Source organism: Salvelinus fontinalis, chromosome 4 (assembly GCF_029448725.1).
Source record: "Salvelinus fontinalis isolate EN_2023a chromosome 4, ASM2944872v1, whole genome shotgun sequence".
Taxonomy (NCBI): domain Eukaryota; kingdom Metazoa; phylum Chordata; class Actinopteri; order Salmoniformes; family Salmonidae; genus Salvelinus; species Salvelinus fontinalis.
Window position 1 is genome coordinate 66,269,228 of NC_074668.1, and position 21,638 is coordinate 66,290,865.

General features: G+C 41.0%; 2 protein-coding genes and 1 long non-coding RNA gene across 7 annotated transcripts; 1 reads left to right on the forward strand and 2 right to left on the reverse strand.

Moving 5' to 3' along the window:
• Positions 1-230: 230 nt before the first annotated feature.
• On the reverse strand, positions 231-2,337 carry LOC129854239 (uncharacterized). Its single transcript, XR_008759285.1, has 2 exons — positions 2,065-2,337; positions 231-1,496 (listed from the first exon to the last, which is right to left on the reverse strand). It is a non-coding gene; the product is annotated as an uncharacterized LOC129854239 (long non-coding RNA).
• A 74-nt stretch (positions 2,338-2,411) lies between these two features.
• Positions 2,412-5,847, forward strand: pigb (phosphatidylinositol glycan anchor biosynthesis, class B). The gene is made up of 12 exons (XM_055921047.1): positions 2,412-2,624; positions 3,017-3,146; positions 3,250-3,367; positions 3,484-3,588; positions 3,694-3,824; positions 4,001-4,141; positions 4,251-4,302; positions 4,411-4,622; positions 4,757-4,821; positions 4,920-5,139; positions 5,257-5,437; positions 5,528-5,847. The coding sequence occupies exons 1-12, from the start codon at positions 2,513-2,515 to the stop codon at positions 5,639-5,641; spliced, it is 1,581 nt and encodes a 526-aa protein (XP_055777022.1). The 5' UTR covers positions 2,412-2,512; the 3' UTR covers positions 5,642-5,847.
• A 76-nt stretch (positions 5,848-5,923) lies between these two features.
• ccpg1 (cell cycle progression 1) lies at positions 5,924-19,340 on the reverse strand. 5 transcript variants are annotated; one of them, XM_055921042.1, is made up of 11 exons: positions 19,205-19,340; positions 17,689-17,759; positions 17,209-17,323; positions 16,861-16,946; positions 16,551-16,758; positions 13,927-14,253; positions 13,748-13,786; positions 12,594-12,712; positions 10,298-10,423; positions 7,094-8,454; positions 5,924-7,009 (listed from the first exon to the last, which is right to left on the reverse strand). In XM_055921042.1, the coding sequence occupies exons 2-11, from the start codon at positions 17,746-17,748 to the stop codon at positions 6,829-6,831; spliced, it is 2,622 nt and encodes an 873-aa protein (XP_055777017.1). In that variant the 5' UTR covers positions 17,749-17,759; positions 19,205-19,340; the 3' UTR covers positions 5,924-6,828. The 5 variants fall into 5 exon arrangements, with proteins under 5 accessions (XP_055777017.1, XP_055777018.1, XP_055777019.1 ...); XM_055921043.1 differs by having other exon boundaries at positions 17,689-17,781; XM_055921044.1 differs by lacking the exon at positions 13,748-13,786.
• Positions 19,341-21,638: the final 2,298 nt, after the last annotated feature.

Sequence of the window (21,638 nt, forward strand, 5' to 3'; positions counted from 1 at the left end):
ACACTTTTGATAGACTTAAAAGGGGCAATCTGTAGTTGCTACATCCATTTTTGGACTTATATACACACATATCTCCATTGATTCTTGAAGAATATCATTTATAAATGTCTCATGAGCTTAGTTTAACTGTCACACTCAATGAGAACCCAAAATATAAGCTTGTTTACTCCAATGTTTGTAAACATTGTAAATGTAAACAAACACTGTATAGCCTCATAACATAAACATGGTTAAACTATAATTTTTATTTATGGTTAGTCCGTGCATCCATAGCTCTGTCTATTAATCTGAGAGTGGTTACATTTCTCCAGATCCATCTCTCAGCTTTTTACCAAAACAGAGGCGGGGCGACTGTTTTGTTATTGTTTCATCTGTCGATTCGTCCTTTAAACTGCTGCATATTATCAAGATAGTGTCACCAACAAAAACGTAAACAATAGGCCTATAGCAAATTCAGCATATGGCATTAATTTTTTCCATGAAAATAGCACTTTCAGTAGTGCTCAAAGTATGCCATTCTAGGAGCGCAGATTTTCTTTTTCAACTCGAATCAATGAGCCCAATCAGTTTTCCATGATGACAAAATCATAAACAACAGAGTAGGGCTGGCTAATAAGTCCTTCGTTTTGGGGTCATGCTCAGGTAAAACAATTTGGCTAATTTATACTTCCAAGTCCTATTCTTGAAGATGAAGGGGTATAACATTTATTGGAATGAATGGAATTCTGATAGACTTTGGTTTTTAATGTAAAGATATAATTTAATCGTATTATATGTAGTAGAAAGCGATGGGTTAGAAGAAGCCTACATAACCAACCCAGAGTAAAATTTTACATCCATATATGGCCAGCTATGTAAACTTTAACATTGATTTATCCTGCAATAGATGTCGTTCAATTGGTAACATACATTTTTGTCTTCTAATGCCTCTTAAGGGGAAAGTAATCTTAAACGGAATGGAATCAGATTATGTTACTGAGTTTGGGTAATCCAAAAGTTATGTTACTGATTACAATTGGACAGGTAACTAACGTATTACATTTAGAAAGTAACCTACCCAACCCTGCTGACATTACTGGATTTGTGAGATCTTTCAGTAGCCGAAGGGATTGTATTTGACACTTAATTCACATATCTAATTTACACACCAAACCACAAATCAACCAAAATTATTACTTGACGGCCACTTCTGCCGCTGACTGTCCCACATTCTCCTACACAGTTCTATTGACTTCATACTGTCCAGGACTCTCAGGCACATTGTTGCCATCTCTAGACTGTCCTTGGCTCTCAGGCATCCAATTGTCCTCAGTTTGACTCAAAGTCTCTGGAACAGTGTTATTGTGCTGGGGCACAAACATGGGTCTATATATATATATATAAACTCCCCCAGCAACTCCTAGCACAGTGGCAAAGGCTATCTGTGCAAAGGGTATCCTTCGTCGAAACATGTTCTCTCTGCATCAGGAGTCCCACCTACACTTGCATCGTTGATCCTGGAAGAATAGAAGAGATTACCCAAAAGCTTTGCCTTGTATTGTCAAACTGATGTTGTACATTAAGTTTTTACATGAAGCACACAAAGCTTTCTTCATGGGGCTCAATTGTGCTGTAGATTTTTTTAAATCAAAATTTGAAATCACATGTGACATTACCAAGCTGCTACATATAGAGAAGGTAATGTAAGCATTTGTAAAACATTGTATGCATGATACAGTATTAGTGATGTAAACGCGAACCTCAGCTAGATACAGCATATGACATAATAATGACATGAATTGTTCTATGTCCCTGTGGTGTCAGATTCTTTGTAACATGTGACATTGCAGAACTCTCCACTCATACTCAACCAGATCCTGCGCTACTACACTTACACGAATGCTAATTGGTTATCCCAACCTGCTGTGTAAATTCAAACCTGCTACAAAAAGTCAATTTTCACAAAAGCTGGATCCCCCTCTAGACAAAACCGTGGGTCGTTAGCCATAGCTAGCTAGTGAGAGACAAAGGACACACAAATCTTATATTGGTTTCATATTTTTTTCTTGCTTTAACATAACTCACCACGATCTTTAATGAAGTGTGTGTAGACCAAAACGTCTAGCAATTCCAACAATTAAACAACTAACGTTGGAAAGAAAGCGACATTTGGTTTGAGTACAAAGGTTGAACATCTACGGCGAATGAAAGGGGACATGATAAACGACAAGAATAAACTTAAAATGCGATTTGGGACTTGTACGATTCATCACCATAAAATGCATATAATAATTTATAAAATCAATTATATGTTCTATAAGTGGTACAGATAACATTGTAAGCTGTATAACTTTACATCGCCGATATGTAACACAATAATGATATCTTGACAATCGCATTTACTTTCCTAGGAAACGTCTGACGTCATCTACCTACGAGCACAACACGGAACTAACGTGAATTTTGGTGCTGCTCGAATTAGCTACATTATATGTTTATAGTTTCCTAGGTTTGCTTATAGTTTATCTAAGTAATGGAAAAGATTCGTGCACGCTTAAATATTGGAAGCAAATCAGAGCCTGTTAAACTGAGGAAACGAAAATCCCAACTATATAGTAAAGAAGAAACATGTCCTCTTGATAATGGTACGGTATGTGCCCTGTTTGGTATAGCAGCTATCATATTTCTAGCAGCAGACTGAGCAAATGTCAAACTGCTGTTGATGATAAAAGTATGAATGGAAGTAAAGTTTACATTGCTTATTTTGAAAGACAAAAGCTAGTTTAGCTAGCTACATCAACATAAATAAGAACGTGTTCTTAACTGACTTGCCTAGTTAAATAAATAAATACAAATTAAATTGAAGTAGGCAACAGGTGATCCAGGAGCATGCAATGGTACTTGCAGTTTCAGAATGCTTGAGTCTTTCAAATGACTAGTTGATAATGGATGTAATTACCAAATGCACATCTAACACAGGTAGCCTAACTGGTGGAGAGATATCTGACATGTTTTTGTTTTTTATTCTTCTCCTCAGGTGTATTGGGGGTCCATGTCACTGTCTTCACTGTGGCATTTCGTCTCATCAACTGCTTCCTGGTCCAGACCAGCTTTGTCCCAGATGAATACTGGCAGTCCCTCGAAATCGCTCATCTTATGGTTTTTGAATATCCTTGCAACAAAAAATCACATAAAACTTTAAGCGGTACCCTTCTAATAACCTTTTTGTGGACAAGTCTGTGTATTCTTCTAAATCCTTAATAACTTCACCTATGGCTATTTGACGTGGGAGTGGACAGCAGGTATAAGAGGGTTCTCCTACCCTCTCTTTTTTGCAGCTATATATAAGATATTGCACTTCTTCACCTATGACGCAGTTCAACTCTTGGTAAGTCATATTGAGTACATCTTCATCTTTTGCAGCAATTTATAGTGCTGATGCGAAATGCATTGCATGTGACCCCATTGTCAAAATCTGTACAGTATATATTGTGGATTCTGCAGGTATGGCTACCTCGAGTTGTGCAGGCACTGCTTTCTGCATTGGCTGATATTAAACTCTACTGTCTTATCCAATCACTGGAGCATTCTGACGTTGCCAAATGGACGGTAAAAACAACATGGACTACTTTGTTTCTCATAACTTTTTCACTTATTCCAATTCTGGGGAATGTGGGCATGTGACAAAGCCTCTTTCTCTCTTTTTGTTACAAGTACCTCTGCCAGCTCTGTTCTTGGTTCACATGGTACTGCTGCACCAGGACCCTGACCAACACCATGGAGACCACACTCACAACTCTGGCTCTCTATTACTATCCTCTGCCTGGCTCTAAAACACACAGCAGGTTGGACCTACACCTCTACACAACTCAAACATAAAACAATTTCACTTCCTGTGCATCTATAAGTATTTCCCACTACACGGCAAGTTACAAAATACCTTCAGAAAAAGTATACCTTTTAATGGCGCTCCATTAATAATATTCTGTATAAAACAGATTTTGCTTGTTTTCTTTCGCAGTACAAAATATTTGATCCTGGTTGCCTTGGCAGTCATTGTTCGTCCAACAGCCTTGATTGTGTGGCTTCCTCTGTTGGTTTTCCACTTCTGGCAGGAAGATAACAAGCTGAAACTCATAACTCACCTTTGCCTTCCCATTGGGTGAGTGCTTTGATTTGAGAAAGACCATTGTGCCTCAGCTGCAGAGTGAGGTTTTCATGCCATATATAATGTATTTTTCAATTATTGAATGAGCCTCTCCTTCATATAGGGCTTTAACTCTTGGGATTTCGACATTGATTGACTGCATTTTCTATGGAAAGGTAGGAAAAGCATTGTTTAAAAAATAATAAATTAAAGGTAATTATAAATCACAAGCTGTAATGTCTGAGTTAATTAACACAAGTTCCTTAAACCATTTTCTCTTGCAGTGGACCCTGGTGCAGTACAATTTCCTTAAGTTGAATGTTTTTCACAACGTGGCTGAGTTCTATGGCTCTCATCCATGGCACTGGTACTTTACTCAGGGTTTTGTGGTCGTCATTGGCCCTCATCTTCCTTTCTTCCTGTATGGATGCACACTGGCTTCAAAAAGATACAGAATCATGTTAATAACAATAGTCTGGACAGTAATGGTTTACAGGTATGGTCTTTTTCTTTTGTCTTTCTGTGTTGTGTAAAGTGCACTTACTGTAATTTATGGACCAAAAACATATTTGTTAGACCATTCAAATCATAGGGAATTTCAGAATTTGCACGTTTTTCTTCTCAATACAGTTGTCTTGCGCACAAGGAGTTCAGATTCATCTACCCTGTTTTGCCTTTCTGCATGGTATTTTGTGGTGAGTGCTAAAATTTCCTGAAAGATTCCAATGACTGCAAGTAACTAGCAACGTACAGTCATACCCTATACACGACACGGGGTCCTCGTTTATTGCAGGGATAGCTTTGGTGAATCTGAGAACCTGGAGACGGCCTGCCGCATGCGCCTTATTGGTCTCCAACCTAGTCCCAGCCCTGTACACAGGTCTGCTTCACCAGCGAGGCACACTGGATGTCATGGGTCACCTCCAGACCCTGTGTGACGACAGCGATCCTTCAACACCTCCACTGCCTGAAGTCCTCTTTCTAATGCCCTGTCACTCTACACCTTTCTACAGGTAGGCGGTCAATTTTTTGGTGCTTATTTACTAATGGTCCTTTTGCATGAGTAAGAACTGTGACAAGCTTATAGCTGAGGCAGTGCAGTAAATAATCAATATACATTATTTTTGTAGTCACATCCACTGTCCGATGAAGATGCGTTTCCTAGAATGTCCACCAGATCTCACAGGAGACAAGAGCTATGTCGATGAAGCTGAGAGATTCTTCGCTGATCCTCATCATTGGTTGAGGACCTCATTTCCTTATAAGTCAATGCTGCCAACCCACCTGGTGTTCTTTGATGTTCTGGAGATGGTTAGATACTCTGCATTTTGTAATTCAAGATTAATGACTAATGGCTCCTTCACTGTTACAATCATTTGTATTATCTTTTTCTGTCCTCAGGAACTCTCTGCATTCTTGGATGGGAATAGATTTATGAGAAGTACAGAAATATTCCACACTCAAGTTCCTGAAGGACGAGTTGGAAAAAGCATCCTAGTTTATCAAAGGCACTGAACGCAAAACACTGAAGAGAATGAGAATACATTTTTAAGAAGCACAAAGATTTTCCCATACTTATGTATCTCAAGGACGAGTTTGAAGAAGCATCCTAGTTTACAAAATGCACTGAACAGAACCATTTTGACCATTGGCACGAGCCATTTGGAAGTTAATCAAAATGGATCTGTATTGTAAAGGAATAAATTATAATTAAAACTGAACAGATTGATCTTTTAAACACTGAAAATAATGCAACACGCCAGACAGTTTACTATATTAGGGGGGGAAAAGAAGCAGTCAATATTCACTTTTATTTTATTGGGAAGCTGCAATAAATTTTTAACAGCACATCTGTAAATGAAAGAAAATAATCAGCCTTAGTAAAACAAGCCATAGTTGGAATGTTACTGAACACAGTTGCACTTTATCTCACCATTTTAAACATATGTAATGTAGCCGCAAAGTATACAAATCAACTGTGGAACCGGCATCTTGCATTATTCAATACTATGTGAAAAAAAGTATTTCTCAGTGGTTTTGCTACTTAAAGTTTTACTGCACACAACAGTATCAATGTCAGCAATTGTTTTGTCCATTATCTCACAATTATCAATGTCACCTAATGACAATTTGAAATTGAAATTAAAGTGTATCTGTCAGTACATAACTCTTCAATGCCACTGACAAAAATACTATGCACCCAATGAATCATTATTAATTCACAATAGGCCTAAATGTAGACAATTAAAATGGTAAACTTTAAAAAATATATTTTTTAAACAAGGCCCAAAGAGAAGAAATGTTGTGCAAATTAGTCAGTGATGGCTCTTAAAAAGAACATGTAACAAATGACCTGATGACAATGTGTACTACAGAGTTAGCTACTGTCAGATTTACTTACTATATTCCCATGTTTAATTGCTCTAGTTAGTCATATTTAAAGACAATTCATGGCTAAATCATTGCAGCAATAATTTTCTTTGTGCTCATGAGATTAGATGCAGTCAGATACACCACCATTGATACTAACCTAAGGATTGCTTACACAACACAGGAAGCAAGGGGACATTCAGGCAGCGTTAAAAGAACATTGTGCAAAATCACAAAAACAGAAGAATAAGGATTTCCATCAAACACATCCTAAATAGACTTTGCAACTACAATATCAGCCATCATAAAAACGGATTCCTTAGGTAAGATTCTCAATATTTGGGATCAAAGGGCATAGGACCCAACTCTATTTTTACATCAGCCATGTGTCTGTCTGTGTTCCGTCCTGCTCTGCTCCACTTCCTCTCTCTTTGTGGCCGGGGCCGGGTCCTCTGCTGCTGCTTTGCTAGCCTTTCTTCTTTAGTATCCGTATCTGGCCCCTCAAAGGGTTTACTGTGAGTTGGCGAACAGAAATGTCAGAATATGGTAATACACAACATCCTATTGAAAAAACAGTTATGAAAACTATAAACTTACCTTGACCCATAACGTTTTGAGTAGGTATCTCCAAAGAAGTGCCTGTAGACATACTCGTCAAGATCTTCAAAGACGTCATCGTTGTGGCCATGGTACTCATCCATGTCCTCCAGGTAGTCTTCCACACCACTAACAAAGTCTGTGAACAGCATCTGATCGTGGATGAAGACACCATTGTGAAAGAAATTTTTTATAAAGCTCTCCAGCTCAGTCCAGTGGTGGAAGTGGTCAACCTCCTGCTGGAGGTAGCTGTGAAGCAGCTGGTTGAACTCATCTGCTCTTATGGGGTCCATGGCTTTGTTGAAGAGGCTCATGGATTCTTGGTAGGCACAGTCGAAAACCCCAGAGCAACCTTTGGGCACTCCTCTTTGTTGTTGCTCAGCGTCTGGGTCCTCCTCAACTTTACTCCCTGACTTCCGGGTGTTACGGTGTGCCTGGAAAGAGTCTTCAGTGGATTTACGAGGGTGACGATGCAGGGGCTTGTGGGTTCTGGGCTGCCATGGTTCCTCCTCTGAGTGCTTGTTTCCATGGTCTCTATGATGCTCCTGCTGCTCAGGCTTGGCATCCTTCCTCTCGTGAAACCTCCGATTGTGAGGCCGGTAAGTCTTGTCCATCATACGCGAAGCAGAGTCCTTGAAGTGGCGGAAGGTGGATTTCACAGAATCAGAGAACTTCCTCAGATTCTCCTTCACAGCCTCTTTGGCTTTCGTTATCTGCTCTTTGTGATGGTGCACAAACTCCTTGGTGGAGTTCTTCACCGCATCAAAAGTATCTTTCACCTTCCCTATCACGCCATCCTTGGACTTCTTGACTTTGGCCTGCTTGTCTCCCTTGGCCCTCTCCTCTTTGGTTTCCACATAGAGCCTCTCCCAAAGGTCGGAGCGCTGCTGCTCAAAGCTCAGCTTCTTCTGCAACTCCATGAGCCGTGACTGCAGCTCCTTTGTCTCCAGGTCGGCCTCTCCTCCGGCCCTGGTGTTGCGGCTGCTTAGCTGCTCCCTTAGCTGGTCAGTCACCCTCCGCTCATTATCCAGCTCCCTCCTCAGCGTCTGGGCATCAGCCATCAGGGCCTCCCTCTGGCTCAGGAAGCTACGGAGGCGCTGCGTCTCCTCCTCCAGGTGGTCCTTCAGCCTCTGGTTCTCAGACAGTATGGAGTCGGCCCCGGCCCCAGTCTCCTCCAGGTCTCGGATCTGGGAGCGCAGGTTCCTCAGCTCCTCCTGAAGGGTGGACAGGGACTCCTCCTCACGCTCCAGGGAGCTCTTCAGCAGCTGGTTCTCCACCATCAGGTGATTCTGCTGAGACTCAATCTTAACCCTCTCTTCACCAGTCTTCTTCAGTTTCACGACCAAGTCTTCTTTCTGGGCCTTGTTTCAAAACAAAAATACACTGCTCAAAAAAATAAAGGGAACACTTAAACAACACAATGTAACTCCAAGTCAATCACACTTCTTTGAAATCAAACTGTCCACTTAGGAAGCAACACTGATTGACAATAAATGTCACATGCTGTTGTGCAAATGGAATAGACAAAAGGTGGAAATTATAGGCAATTAGCAAGCCACCCCCAAAAAAGGAGTGATTCTGCAGGTGGTGACCACAGACCACTTCTCAGTTCCTATGCTTCCTGGCTGATGTTTTGGTCACTTTTGAATGCTGGCGGTGCTCTCACTCTAGTGGTAGCATGAGACGGAGTCTACAACCCACACAAGTGGCTCAGGTAGTGCAGTTCATCCAGGATGGCACATCAATGCGAGCTGTGGCAAAAAGGTTTGCTGTGTCTGTCAGCGTAGTGTCCAGAGCATGGAGGCGCTACCAGGAGACAGGCCAGTACATCAGGAGACGTGGAGGAGGCCGTAGGAGGGCAACAACCCAGCAGCAGGACCGCTACCTCCGCCTTTGTGCAAGGAGGTGCACTGCCAGAGCCCTGCAAAATGACCTCCAGCAGGCCACAAATGTGCTTGTGTCAGCATATGGTCTCACAAGGGGTCTGAGGATCTCATCTCGGTACCTATTGGCAGTCAGGCTACCTCTGGCGAAAACATGGAGGGCTGTGCGGCCCCACAAAGAAATGCCACCCCACACCATGACTGACCCATCGCCAAACCGGTCATGCTGGAGGATGTTGCAGGCAGCACGGCGTCTCCAGACTCTGTCACGTCTGTCACATGTGCTCATGTGCTCAGTGTGAACCTGCTTTCATCTGTGAAGAGCACAGGGCGCCAGTGGCGAATTTGCCAATCTTGGTGTTCTCTGCCAAACGTCCTGCACGGTGTTGGGCTGTAAGCACAACCCCCACCTGTGGACGTCGGGCCCTCATACCACCCTCATGGAGTCTTTCTGACCGTTTGAGCAGACAAATGCACATTTGTGGCCTGCTGGAGGTCATTTTGCAGGGCTCTGGCAGTGCACCTCCTTCAACAAAGGCGGAGGTAGCGGTCCTGCTGCTGGGTTGTTGCCCTCCTACGGCCTCCTCCACGTCTCCTGATGTACTGGCCTGTCTCCTGGTAGCGCCTCCATGCTCTGGACACTACGCTGACAGACACAGCATACCTTTTTGCCACAGCTCGCATTGATGTGCCATCCTGGATGAACTGCACTACCTGAGCCACTTGTGTGGGTTGTAGACTCCGTCTCATGCTACCACTAGAGTGAGAGCACCGCCAGCATTCAAAAGTGACCAAAACATCAGCCAGGAAGCATAGGAACTGAGAAGTGGTCTGTGGTCACCACCTGCAGAATCACTCCTTTTTTGGGGGTGGCTTGCTAATTGCCTATAATTTCCACCTTTTGTCTATTCCATTTGCACAACAGCATGTGAAATGTATTGTCAATCAGTGTTGCTTCCTAAGTGGACAGTTTGATTTCACAGAAGTGTGATTGACTTGGAGTTACATTGTGTTGTTTAAGTGTTCCCTTTATTTTTTTGAGCAGTGTACATTTGTTATGCATCCACAAAGGAGTATTAGCAAAACGCTTAACATATGAACAACAAGGGGAACAGTTAGGCTTAAATTAATAATGAAGATGGTTAAAAGTGAAACAATGACATAACATTTCTTCAGTCTCACGAATAAACGACAAATAAATGAATGGTGAATTTTGTTGCAGTATTTGAATCTTTATTTAGATATTAGTCCACCTTCAATTTATATGGAAAGACCCACCACTAGTGTTAAATTTGAACCTTAACCTGTACTTGCATGTTACCTGTAGCTGGGCCTGTTTGGATCTGAGATCCTGGTTCTCTTTAGTAAGCTTGTCGATAATCCCTGTGAGAGACAGCATCATGTCACTCTTGTCCTTTAGGTCTTCTCTCAGACTCTTAACCACTTCCTAAACGTGTGGAAACAGCATCACCAAAGTGAGCAAATGCATTGCTATAAAATGAGAATACACTCTTAAGCCTCATCTCATGCTACAGTTAAGTGGAGTGTCAAAAATGTTTCAAGTGGGCAAAAAGCCATCAAAAACAAATCGTAGAGAACCTTGCATATAAGAATATTGAAGATGAATAGTTTAAATGTGAAATCACAAAAATATAACTGCGAGCAGCAATATGAAGAGGGTTCACAGGATGACAAAGGAAAAAATATCAGTTGGATAACAAAGCAAGCACTTTATCATGTAGGATCAATCTTCCTTTATGTGCAATCAGTTAAAACATTGAAGATGATTATAAAAGTATTTTTAGCATATGTGCATCTATAGGTACAGTGTGGTCATATTTAATGCAGAGAAAAAAACTATTAAAAGCCTTTTGTAATGAGTCTAAACACAACATCTGGAGTGAATCTGATGTATGGTTCATCAGGAGAATATGCCTGCAGATGATTTTGAGCATTACATGACTTGTTAATAGTTTCCTTGTTTTTGAGATATCAAAACCAATTTCAATGTGGTTCATCTTAAGGATGTCCATGATAGCGATGACAAATTTCAAGTTGCTAGGCCACTATGGAGTATATTTACACTGGTTTAAATGGACATGTAAAATCATATTTTGACCAATCCCCTCGTCTTTCTCAAACTAATTTAAGACATGTACCATGGGCTTACTTTCCAAATGTAGTGTCATTTAGTCCTATGGTTCATGAGAAGATTTTTGAAGTATTTTAAACCTATTTTAGCATATACGCATCTACTGGTAAAGTGTGGCCATCTTTGAATGCATCAATGTTATTTACTCTTTAGGGACTATTTTGATGAGTCCAAAGACCACATTTGGAGTGAATCTGACTTTTAGACCATGAGATTTTTTATGATTATTTTAAGCATTACCTTTACATAGTCAAAAGTTAAATGTTAAGTTCTTATTTTTAAAGATATCAATGCCAAGCTGTCTTTGATGACCCTAAAAGTTAAGTTGATAGGGGATTGTGAAGTGGATTTAAATGGACACGTAAAATCTGATTTCCTGATTATCAATAACTCAGCCATCTTGTAACCAATCCCTTAGCTTTTCTCAAACAAAGTTAAGAGATGTACCATGGGCCTAGCCTACATGCCGAATTTGGTCCTAAAAGTTTTACAAAATGTTCAAGATGGAGCAAAATATATCCTGACAGACTTTATGGGTCCTTGAGGGAAATTTGTTCAGCATAAAGAAAGACACCTTGATACAAAGTTTCAAGTATCTTGGTTAAACAGGGCGGCAGATATGAGGGTTTAAGTGAGATTGCTTATAACACTGCCACCTTTAGGCCAATCGGTGCAATTATTTTTGTCTAAGTTACTCATGTCCTCTAGATTCTGTGTGCCAAATTACAAAAAATGTTACCAATCAATGCTTAAATTATTTGACCAGGTCAAGAAAAAAAATCTACGCATAACAATAGATTTCACAGCGTCGCTGTGAACCCTGAAATATAAACCACAAAAACAAGGATAGGTTACACAATATAATATAGGGGGCTTGCAATGTATTTCAATACAAGGACTTCATTGCCTAAAGAAACATTTTGCTACTGTGTGTCATATCAAAAACTATTTGAGATCAGAGGAAAATGTAAGATAGTGTTTGACCACAAAAAAAAAAAATCCTTCCATGTGGTTGGTGAAGATTCATTATTTTGCTCTCTGGAAGGAGCTTTAGTTGAGGCATAATCATACTTACCATAAAAGTTAGATTTTCTTAAAATAATAGTGAAATGAGTTCTCACTGAGCATTGCTGTAAAAGTTGTGGATAGATCAATTTAATATTGAAATGCTTAAAGTTCTTCCTAAAATATGATACTGATAGTTCCAAATGTGACATTAGGACTACTGGCACTTCAATGCCTAAAATCTGCATGTGTTCAGTCAAAAAAGAGAGAATTCTATAGCTGAAACAAAGTTCACCAAAGATATAAATAAAAACAAAAAGAAACAGAAAAGTTAGGAAACCGTTTCTAAGACAGAAAAATAACATGTATTTTGTTTTATTATGCTAGTTTATTTGAGAAGGATAATAGAGGGAGGTGGCTTATGATACCTAACTGTATGTATCAAGAACTCTTTACAGACCTTGTTGATGACATTTGGTCCTTTATGACACTGAGGCTGCAGATCTCTCGAATTACCAAGGTCGTTCACGCCACAGATCTTCTCCACAATCTTCTGTCTCTCCTGAACCTGTACTGTGCCTGTGTTAGAATGAAATATTAGGCATTCCCTTCATTTTCCATAAGCATAGACATGATTCACCAGATGATAACACACATTCAAGAATGGTAACACAGAAGCAGAAAAGGTTGGGAAATGTCCACGTCATGTTAGGTGCAATAAAAATGGTTCCCATTCTTGGACAAACAAAAATGTCAAGACTTATCCATGCAGACCAATTAGAGTTTCCAAGATTCAAAACTATTTGGTGACATTGGTCAGCACTGGCAAAATGAACTCAATAACAACAATTTGTTAGTGTGTATTGTTATTGACTTATGACTACACTCGCTGGCAAATTAGAAAACCCCTGACATTCCATGTGTGGGATGTAGGTGTTGAATTCCCTGACCCTTGGGAAATTGGGAACCCACTGTTACCTCACCTTACCAAAGAAGACAGCACATGAAAGTGATATACTACCACACAAAAACAGAAAATAAATTGACTTACATTCAACATGAGCATCTGGTTTGTAGTCAACTCACAAAATGTGGCACCCCTCTATGATTAAGTTTATCAGTCATATTCAGCATGTCACCTTTCAGCCAGCTCTGAGCCAATAACATTGGAAAATTGATTGCTTATTGACCACAACCCAGATACTGTGTTACATTTGTACATTTTAATCATTTAGCACACTCTCATCCAGAGTGACGTACAGGAGCAATCAGGGTTAAGTGCCTTGCTCAAGGGCACATCGATCCTCTTAACTGCTAGGCTACCTGCCGCCCTATGACTAAATTATTTGTTTCTACACAAACATTCTGATGAGGATGGATTCAAGAGGTCGAACGGAAGCACTAATTTTCTTTTCACTATCTTAATAGGATGTGTATCCTTTCAATATGATCAAATATATCTTCATGTAGGCACTTGACATGCTTTGCATAATCCCACTAAACACACACAGGTTTAGTTTGTGCTATTCAAAACTACGATGCAGTGATGACACACGACATTCACATGACATTATCATCACTTATGCGCCTAAGAAAGTTGAGTTTGACAATTACCCTCAAACCATCCACTCCATACTGTACCTTCAAATTTTCCTAGAACACAAAACCAACATGTTAAAACTGCTAAAAACAGCCCTCCTTGTGAATTACTTTTACCAATGATTCCATACTCATAATTAGAAACATTGAAATTCTTCATCACATATTTCCCAAAACTTTCCCATGATGCTTACCATAGAAGTGACCAAAGCCCATGCTGATGGCGATGATGAGGGCTAGTAGGATACATTTGTTAAGGGTGCCGCTGATATGGCCTTGAGTTGGGGGAGCAATGTGAGGTTCCTGCTGCACCTCCTCCTCCTGTACCTCCTTCTGCCCCTCCTCTAGAGTCTCCTCTCGGTCACTGTGGCCAGACTCCTGCACCTCCTCTCCATGCTCAGCCACAGAGCTAGTGGTGCTCTTCCTCACCCTGCGCCTCCGCACTACTGGGGTGACCTGCTCTCCTCCCTCATCCTCACTGTTGCTGGAGTCTGCAACCACAGGCTGCTCCGCAGGGAAGACTGCAACATACACACACCCACACAGAATCATTAGTGCACTGAACCATAATTACAAGGTAGACATGTAGGTTGACATGCTTGTAAACTAAAATAAAATAATTAACAGCACATTGCTGCTTGAAATATTGTTTTAATTGCCCTCATTGATCTAGTAGCAAAGTGCGGTCCATGGCAATATATCACGTCTCCATTCAATTCTAATTAAAGAGCGACTGCCCCTAAAAAGATACTTCTCATTTTGAAAACGGCCTATGTGGCATCGATATGAGTCAGAAACAGTTATTCTACTGTCAAAATTGACTACAAAGTGTAAATGGGATCATTTTGGTCATAAAGTCAGTCTCGTCCAAAATTAAGATTTGTGAGATAGGAAAAAAAAATGTATGGGTACCGTAACAGTTTTCCTTGGGTTGGGTTTATTTCAATCCTGCCCACAGTTGGCAGCACCCAAGTAATCATCAATTCAGCGCTCAACTGCAGGCAACCCCATCGTAATGCCCATGGTCAATTTGGTTTGACATTTGATATCCCTATGAGGCTATTTAGGGACCATCAATAAATTACACAATGTACTTGGGACAATATAAAAAAAATGTCAATAGCTCCAAATTGACTTACTTAAAAACCTCATACCAGCTATAAATTGTGGAAATTCAAATATTGAAAGCTTTGAATGAGACAACTAAAATATGGGCCAATATTTTCATGTTGGACATTTACACCGTCATTTATTGATGGCCCATAACTAGCCCTAAAGACAGGCTATACAATGTCAAACCAACTTTGCAACACTGGCACACCAGCGACTGAAGCTAATTGGCTAAATAAGTTGGCTAACAGTAACTAGCCTAGGCAACATCAAGACAAGACCTGGTTAGCCTTTCAAGTTATCTAAAAGGGTGAGTGATTGTGTACTGTTTTGGCAGAGTGAATGTACAAACGCTTGCCACGTGCGAACACACACACACACACACACACACACGAGACACCCACATTAAACCACCCCCCCAAGACAACTCTTATTTGGCTTCGGTCATGGCTGCTGCATTTCTCAATGATCAAGACAAAAAACTAAGCCAAATCAGGAAGCTCAGGCCCCCTTTAAAGCCTATACATAGTTTTTTGTAAAGCAGGGCTCTCCAACCCTGTTCCCGGAGAGCTACCGTCCTGTACGTTCACTCCAACCCTAGTTTATCACACCTGATTCTAATAATAGGCTGGTTGAAAAGCCAAACCAGGTGAGTTACAACTGAGATTGGCGCAAAAACATACAGGACGGTAGCTCTCCAGAAACAGGGTTGAAGACCCCTGTTGTAAAGCTAGGCTTCATGACATTGGTGCACATTAAACTGGGGAAACAAAAATAATGCTTTAGTCTTCCACAGGAAATGCCAAACTTGTAAAACTGGCACACATTGCTGTGAAAAATGTGCTTATGTTTTTATTAACAATAACCATTGATTGCAAAATCCGATTAAGACATCCCTCTGGTAATAGGAGCAACATGTAAACAACATGCCTCAGTATCAAGTTTAATCTAGGTTACATGATCACAGAGGTGACCACTAGCCTAAAATTAAAAGAGAAATACAGGAGATCCAGACTAACAACTAATCAAATATTCTGATAATACATTTTATTTCAGAAAAATTGTATATAGGCTAGGCTAATTATACATCAGGTATATCTGTCAAACCAATTAGATTTTGCCAAATCATCACTGGGGCAACTTCCAGTTGTTAAGTCTAAACAAACACACATCATGCCGAAATACCACGCAGGTGTTTTGTTTCACAAATTTAGTGGCGGTTGCAACACCTTTCAAAACAAGCAGAACTTGTTTACATCATCGGACAGCATTTGCCCTGACAACAGCTTATCAGGTTTAGGCCTGCTACACTGTGTTGAGCAAGACAAGCAGCACGCTATCATATTCACACCAGTCCAGTTTATACCACCTGAGAGAGAACGGCTGCCAGACATCTGCCCTTTCAGATGACAGCCCAAGTCCCACAGACTCTGTGGAAGCTTCCAGTGGCCCATCATCAGCTTGGCTTTAGGACAAGGGGAAAGGGATAGGAAGGAGTGCTTTGTTGGTTTCTTCTGTTTGTTGTCATGCCCTATCTGTTCTCTAATCCACTTACTCTGCTTGATCATCACCAGATCATCAAACCTTGCATGGAAACATCTCTAACTTTGAACAGCGAAGATAGATACAAATGTATGTAAATTCTCCAATTTACCTCATACTGGAATTCATTGAAACATCCCCTAAAGGGTGTGTTGGTTTGCCCTACCAGTCTCTGCTGCGCTGAAGGTGTACTGGCTGCTGGAGGAGGTGCCCAGGTAGAGCTCCTCACTGACTGCTCCCTCTTCCTCCTCCACCGTCTGCTCATCCCAAGGCCCGAGCTCAGTCTCCCTCATGTCCCCCAGAGTCACAATGTCAGAGTGGTCGCTGGAGGAGCACAGAGTCACATGCTCATCCCCGGCCACCTCACCTCCAGCCTGCAGAGGATATTCCACATGGTTGGCATAGGGACTGGAAACATAGCGACATGGGAATCATACAAATATACAGCCGAAGAATGTTTTGTTTTTATCCCTCACCTCAGAAGCAGACAATGACTTGTCTAACGTTTCTTCTTTCAGAGTGGCATCAAGAGATGACTCACCTCTCTCCTCAGTGCACTCAGCTAAAACACATTTAGAGGACATTTAAAATTTGAAGACAGGTTGAGTACACACCATCTACTGTGAGCAAATAACATCTCAATACCGCTATAAATGTGTTTCATTACATATGGTTAAACCAAATTATGTAGTGTTTTTCTGATACATGTATATTACAATGTTGTAACAGTTTTAACCTAGTCATCAATATTTTTTTTGTAATAGACCTAGATATTTCAAAGTGCTTTAATTTGTCACAACAAGGCATATGGTAACTCCTCCTACCAGAGAGAGAGGTGGGTTGGTTCTGCAGCAGCTCTGGCTCCAGCACTGCGCTCTCTGGGAGATCAGACCCACATTCCAGGCCGTTCTCTGGCCCCAGAGCCTCAATATCTGAACCCTTAGAAACAAGGCTATTATATTAGCCTACCACATTTCAGACAATATGAAGGCATACTATGATCTCCAGTTCACTACATTAACCATCAGACTTTCAAATTAATCTAGACAGTCGGCATAATGGCAATGACTGGCATAAAGGCACTCAAGAAGTAACTAAGACGACATGAAACTTTGAATTAGTAAGTCACTGTAACAGCCATATCCATAGGCCAGTCCCATTAGAGTGCACTGAGGAATGTCAAGGGCTCTGGTTCCTAGTAATGGACTATTGGTCCTACAAGGGTTAGCTGAGAGGGACTCGGGTGCTCAGGCTGATGGAGAATCAAGTAAGGACTCAGGTAGGGTCAGGAAGACTTGACTTACTTCATTACTTATGATAGTCCACCCACAGGAGGACTCTGTGTCACTTGAGCTCTCTGACATGGCTCCGCCAGCTGGTAAAAACAATAGAACACACTGTAAAAAACACATTGGGAATAAAACATTTTGCACAAGAGGAACATTTGAATACTCAAATGCAAAATGTATCATTCTGCATAAAACCACGGTTCACTGATATTACATTGAGATAGGAGAGTTCACAACAACAGTACACAGACATTGCAGCAGAATGCATGCCTTGTTGACAGGGGAATGTCTAGCTCTCAAAAAACACTATTCTCTATATAGAGGTTTTTCAGCCATTACATTCGCCCACATTTGGCTCCATGTAAACTACAATTCATTGACATCCATATAAAAACTCCTTACTCAGTATGCGAAAAAACACCACCTATTGGAGGGAGACAGATTTTCTGCCGAGTTGGGCCTCTCCCTTCACACACGGGTGTTCTAAACACACTAGATACCTAACAAGCACTCTAACGTGGATATATGGCTGTGTGGGAACACCAACCCTATAAAAGGTGTCTAGTAATTTACCTTCGGTTTTTTATAGGGAATCTTTTTTCTTGCACTGATATGGAAGACACGTTACTTATATTTCCAAAACAGTACCGGAAGCGACGCGTGTTAATGTTTAGGGTAAGCGTCCGGGCACTTAACACAACTCCCCCGGTCAGAAGATACTATCGTCAATAGGCGCTAAAGTAGTTTGCGTCTATGAATGGCAGGGGATGTCATGCTGACCCCATTTGATGGTGAATGATTGCATCAATGCCCCACTTTTGGGGAGGTCGAAAACTGTTCGTATGTTTCTCTGTATCGGCATAATCTTTCTGCAGCAGAACATGATAAAAGAGTTGATACAGTAGTGGTTGTCTAGAATGTGGGTTGTGGGGGGAAAATGTCAATCCCACCACAACAACAAAAACATTTAGGAATACTGTTACTTTACCTCCTAACTAGTTTACTGGTGAACGAAAACGAAGCCTAGTGAGCATTGTTGATATTATTTAAACAAACCGAGTTTGGTGTGCATGGTTCAATGCATGGGGGCCTTCGTAGCTGCACCGTGCAAGATTGCAATGCTGCCATCGGTCCCTGCGATGTCGCCAGCTAGCTAGCCAACTACGTTACAATTAGCACATGAGGAGTCCAATCCGCAATCGATTATTCAATAAATGGATGCCTGGATATATAGCCAACTAATGTTACATATGTAGCGTTATTATATGCACACAACTAATAATTATCATAAGAAATTACACAATCTGGTGAAAATGCGAACGGAGGGGTGTTTTCTGCAAACAGCTGCTGTATAGACTGAAATTTAAACAATGTATTGCTAGCTACCTAACAGTAATAGCTAGCCGCTCGCACAGTTAGATACACGAAGGTGTACTAACGTTAGTAGCTAACTTATCCTACTCTGTAACGTCAAGAAGTATGACTTACAAAGCACTCTAACCGATAAAACATCAGACAGTAATATCATTACCCAGTAAGTTTTCAACGTAGAAAGTAAGAGTTTCTGCAAACGATTCTTGATATTGCAGTTACAATTGCGCTCTCTCTCATAGCTTCATCGATTTCAATTCAACAACAACACAATCAGCGTGTCGTCAGCAACACTAAAAATAATACTTCCGGATCACGGAACTTTGAAAATGTTCTAAATAAAAGTCTCACGCGTAATTGTAGAAAAGTGTAAATAACCTGTATTTATTCATGATATATGAAAAATAACTGTTTAAACATTAACAGTGAAGGGGCAGGCAGCAGGGTAAGGTCATGGGGGAGAAGGGGGCAGGCAGCAGGGTAAGGTTCAGGGGGAGAAGTGGGCAGGCAACAGGGTAAGGTTCAGGGGGAGAAGGGGGCAGGCAACGGGGTAAGGTCAAGGGGGAAAAGGGGGCAGGCAGCAGGATAAGGTTCAGGGGGAGAAGGGTGCAGGCAACAGGGTAAGGTCAAGGGGGAGAAGGGGGCAGGTAGCAGGGTAAGGTCTGGGGGAGAAGGAGGCAGGCAACAGGGTAAGGTCAAGGGGGCAGGCAGCAGGGTAAGGTCAAGGAGTGGTAAGGGGAGAAGGGGGCAGGCAACAGGGTAAGGTCAAGGGGGAGAAGGGGGCAGGCAGCAGGGTAAGGTCAGTGAGTGGTCAGGGGGAGAAGGGGGCAGGCAGCAGGGTAAATTCAGGGCATGCTCAGACACTGAAAGAGAGGACACAAAGACCTCTGGATTATTATGCTATTTCAATTGCAATTAATTATGTTATGTAGCACAGTGAAAAGATTGATAATGCATTTTTTAAGGAAGTTGGGCAATTTTGCAATGGCCAACTGCTACAAAAAATACAGAAAGGATTTGTGTCGGGCGGCTTAAATGGAAAGATGAGAATTTTGATATAGGCCTATGTGCTTGTGTTATGCAGCTAAAGGAAGGCATAGGTAGGGATAGTAAAGTGGTGGAGTCTGTGCCGGACACTGGTGTTAATCAGGTGATTGAATTAATTGAGTCACGGGAAGGAGTAGTAAAGGGTGGACCTAGTGCTATAGTAGGAGTTGACTGTACTGATAGCGACGCTGTTGTCTGTAGTGAGAAAGTTAACTATGGAGTTGACCGTCCTGATAAAAGCATAGATCAGAATAATTTGACACAACAGATTATAAATACTGTTGAACCCCCAAATTTGACACATAAATTGTATGGGGGTGGTCGTGATGTTGGGGAGTACCAGAAAGTTAAGACTTGCCAAAGAAAGGGGGGGAAAAATACAATACGTGTTTAGATTATTATGCTAGTTCAATGGCAGTACATGCCGTCATGCAGCATAATGACACATTTGGGTTCCAATTTTATGAGGAAGTTGCCAAAACTTTGCAATGGCCATCTGGAACAACCATTGTCATTAATCGTAGTATCAAAATTCTTAGGAATATGTGGAACAAGAATAGAAGTAAAATTCAAAGTCTTGTTAATGAGATTGAGTTGACAAACCCTTTGAGGCTGTGACACATATGTAATGACATAGGAGATAAGCGTGACAGCACAAACTTAAGTCAGTGCAACACAGTCAAAGACAGTACACTAATTGATAAAAAACACCAATCAAACACAAGAGTGGGAAGGAGAAATGCAGTGAAACATAAACATGGTGAGGAATGTGTCACACATTAAAAGAACCGGGGCAGCAGCGTAGCCTAGTGGTTAGAGCATTGGACTAGTAACCGAAAGGTTGCAAGATTGAATCCCCAAGCTAACAAGGTATAAATCTGTCATTCTGCCCCTGAACAAGGCAGTTAACCCACTGTTCCTAGGCTATTGAAAATAAGAATTTGTTCTTTACTGACTTGCCTAGTAAAATAAAGATAAAAAAAAAAATTGTACTATTTTGTTTCTGTAAATGACCATATAACAGTAAATGAGCAATGCTAGCATGTGATATCTGTGTAAATTGGTATCAATTTGATTGTGTTGACCTATCTCCAGATAGTCAAAGGGATGTAGAATTTGCTACTTTTCTATGCAACTCAGAATCATGTGAGTTCATGTACAGCCATTGCAAAATGGATTTAGTCTTAAAGCGGACTGTAACACATTTATACATTATATTGCTAGTGACAACAAGGTGAAATTAAACAAAATGGTACAAACAGAGAATGTAAATTAGGCTCAGGTTCAAAACCTATTGCCTGTGGAGAGTTTAAATGATGGAATGTCAACTGCTCAGAGAAGACCCTCAGACTGCCAACTTAATATGCTAAATGTGCACACTTTTGAAGATAAAGAATCTGCTTCTGAGTTTCATCCTGATGTAGCAAATAATTCATATGATGAAGTGTTAGTGGTGCTGCTCAATCAAATCTCAGAAACCCAAGATATTGGGAATTAATACTACCACTTAAAGATAGAAAGTTGTGGTACAAGTTGTCATACAGATG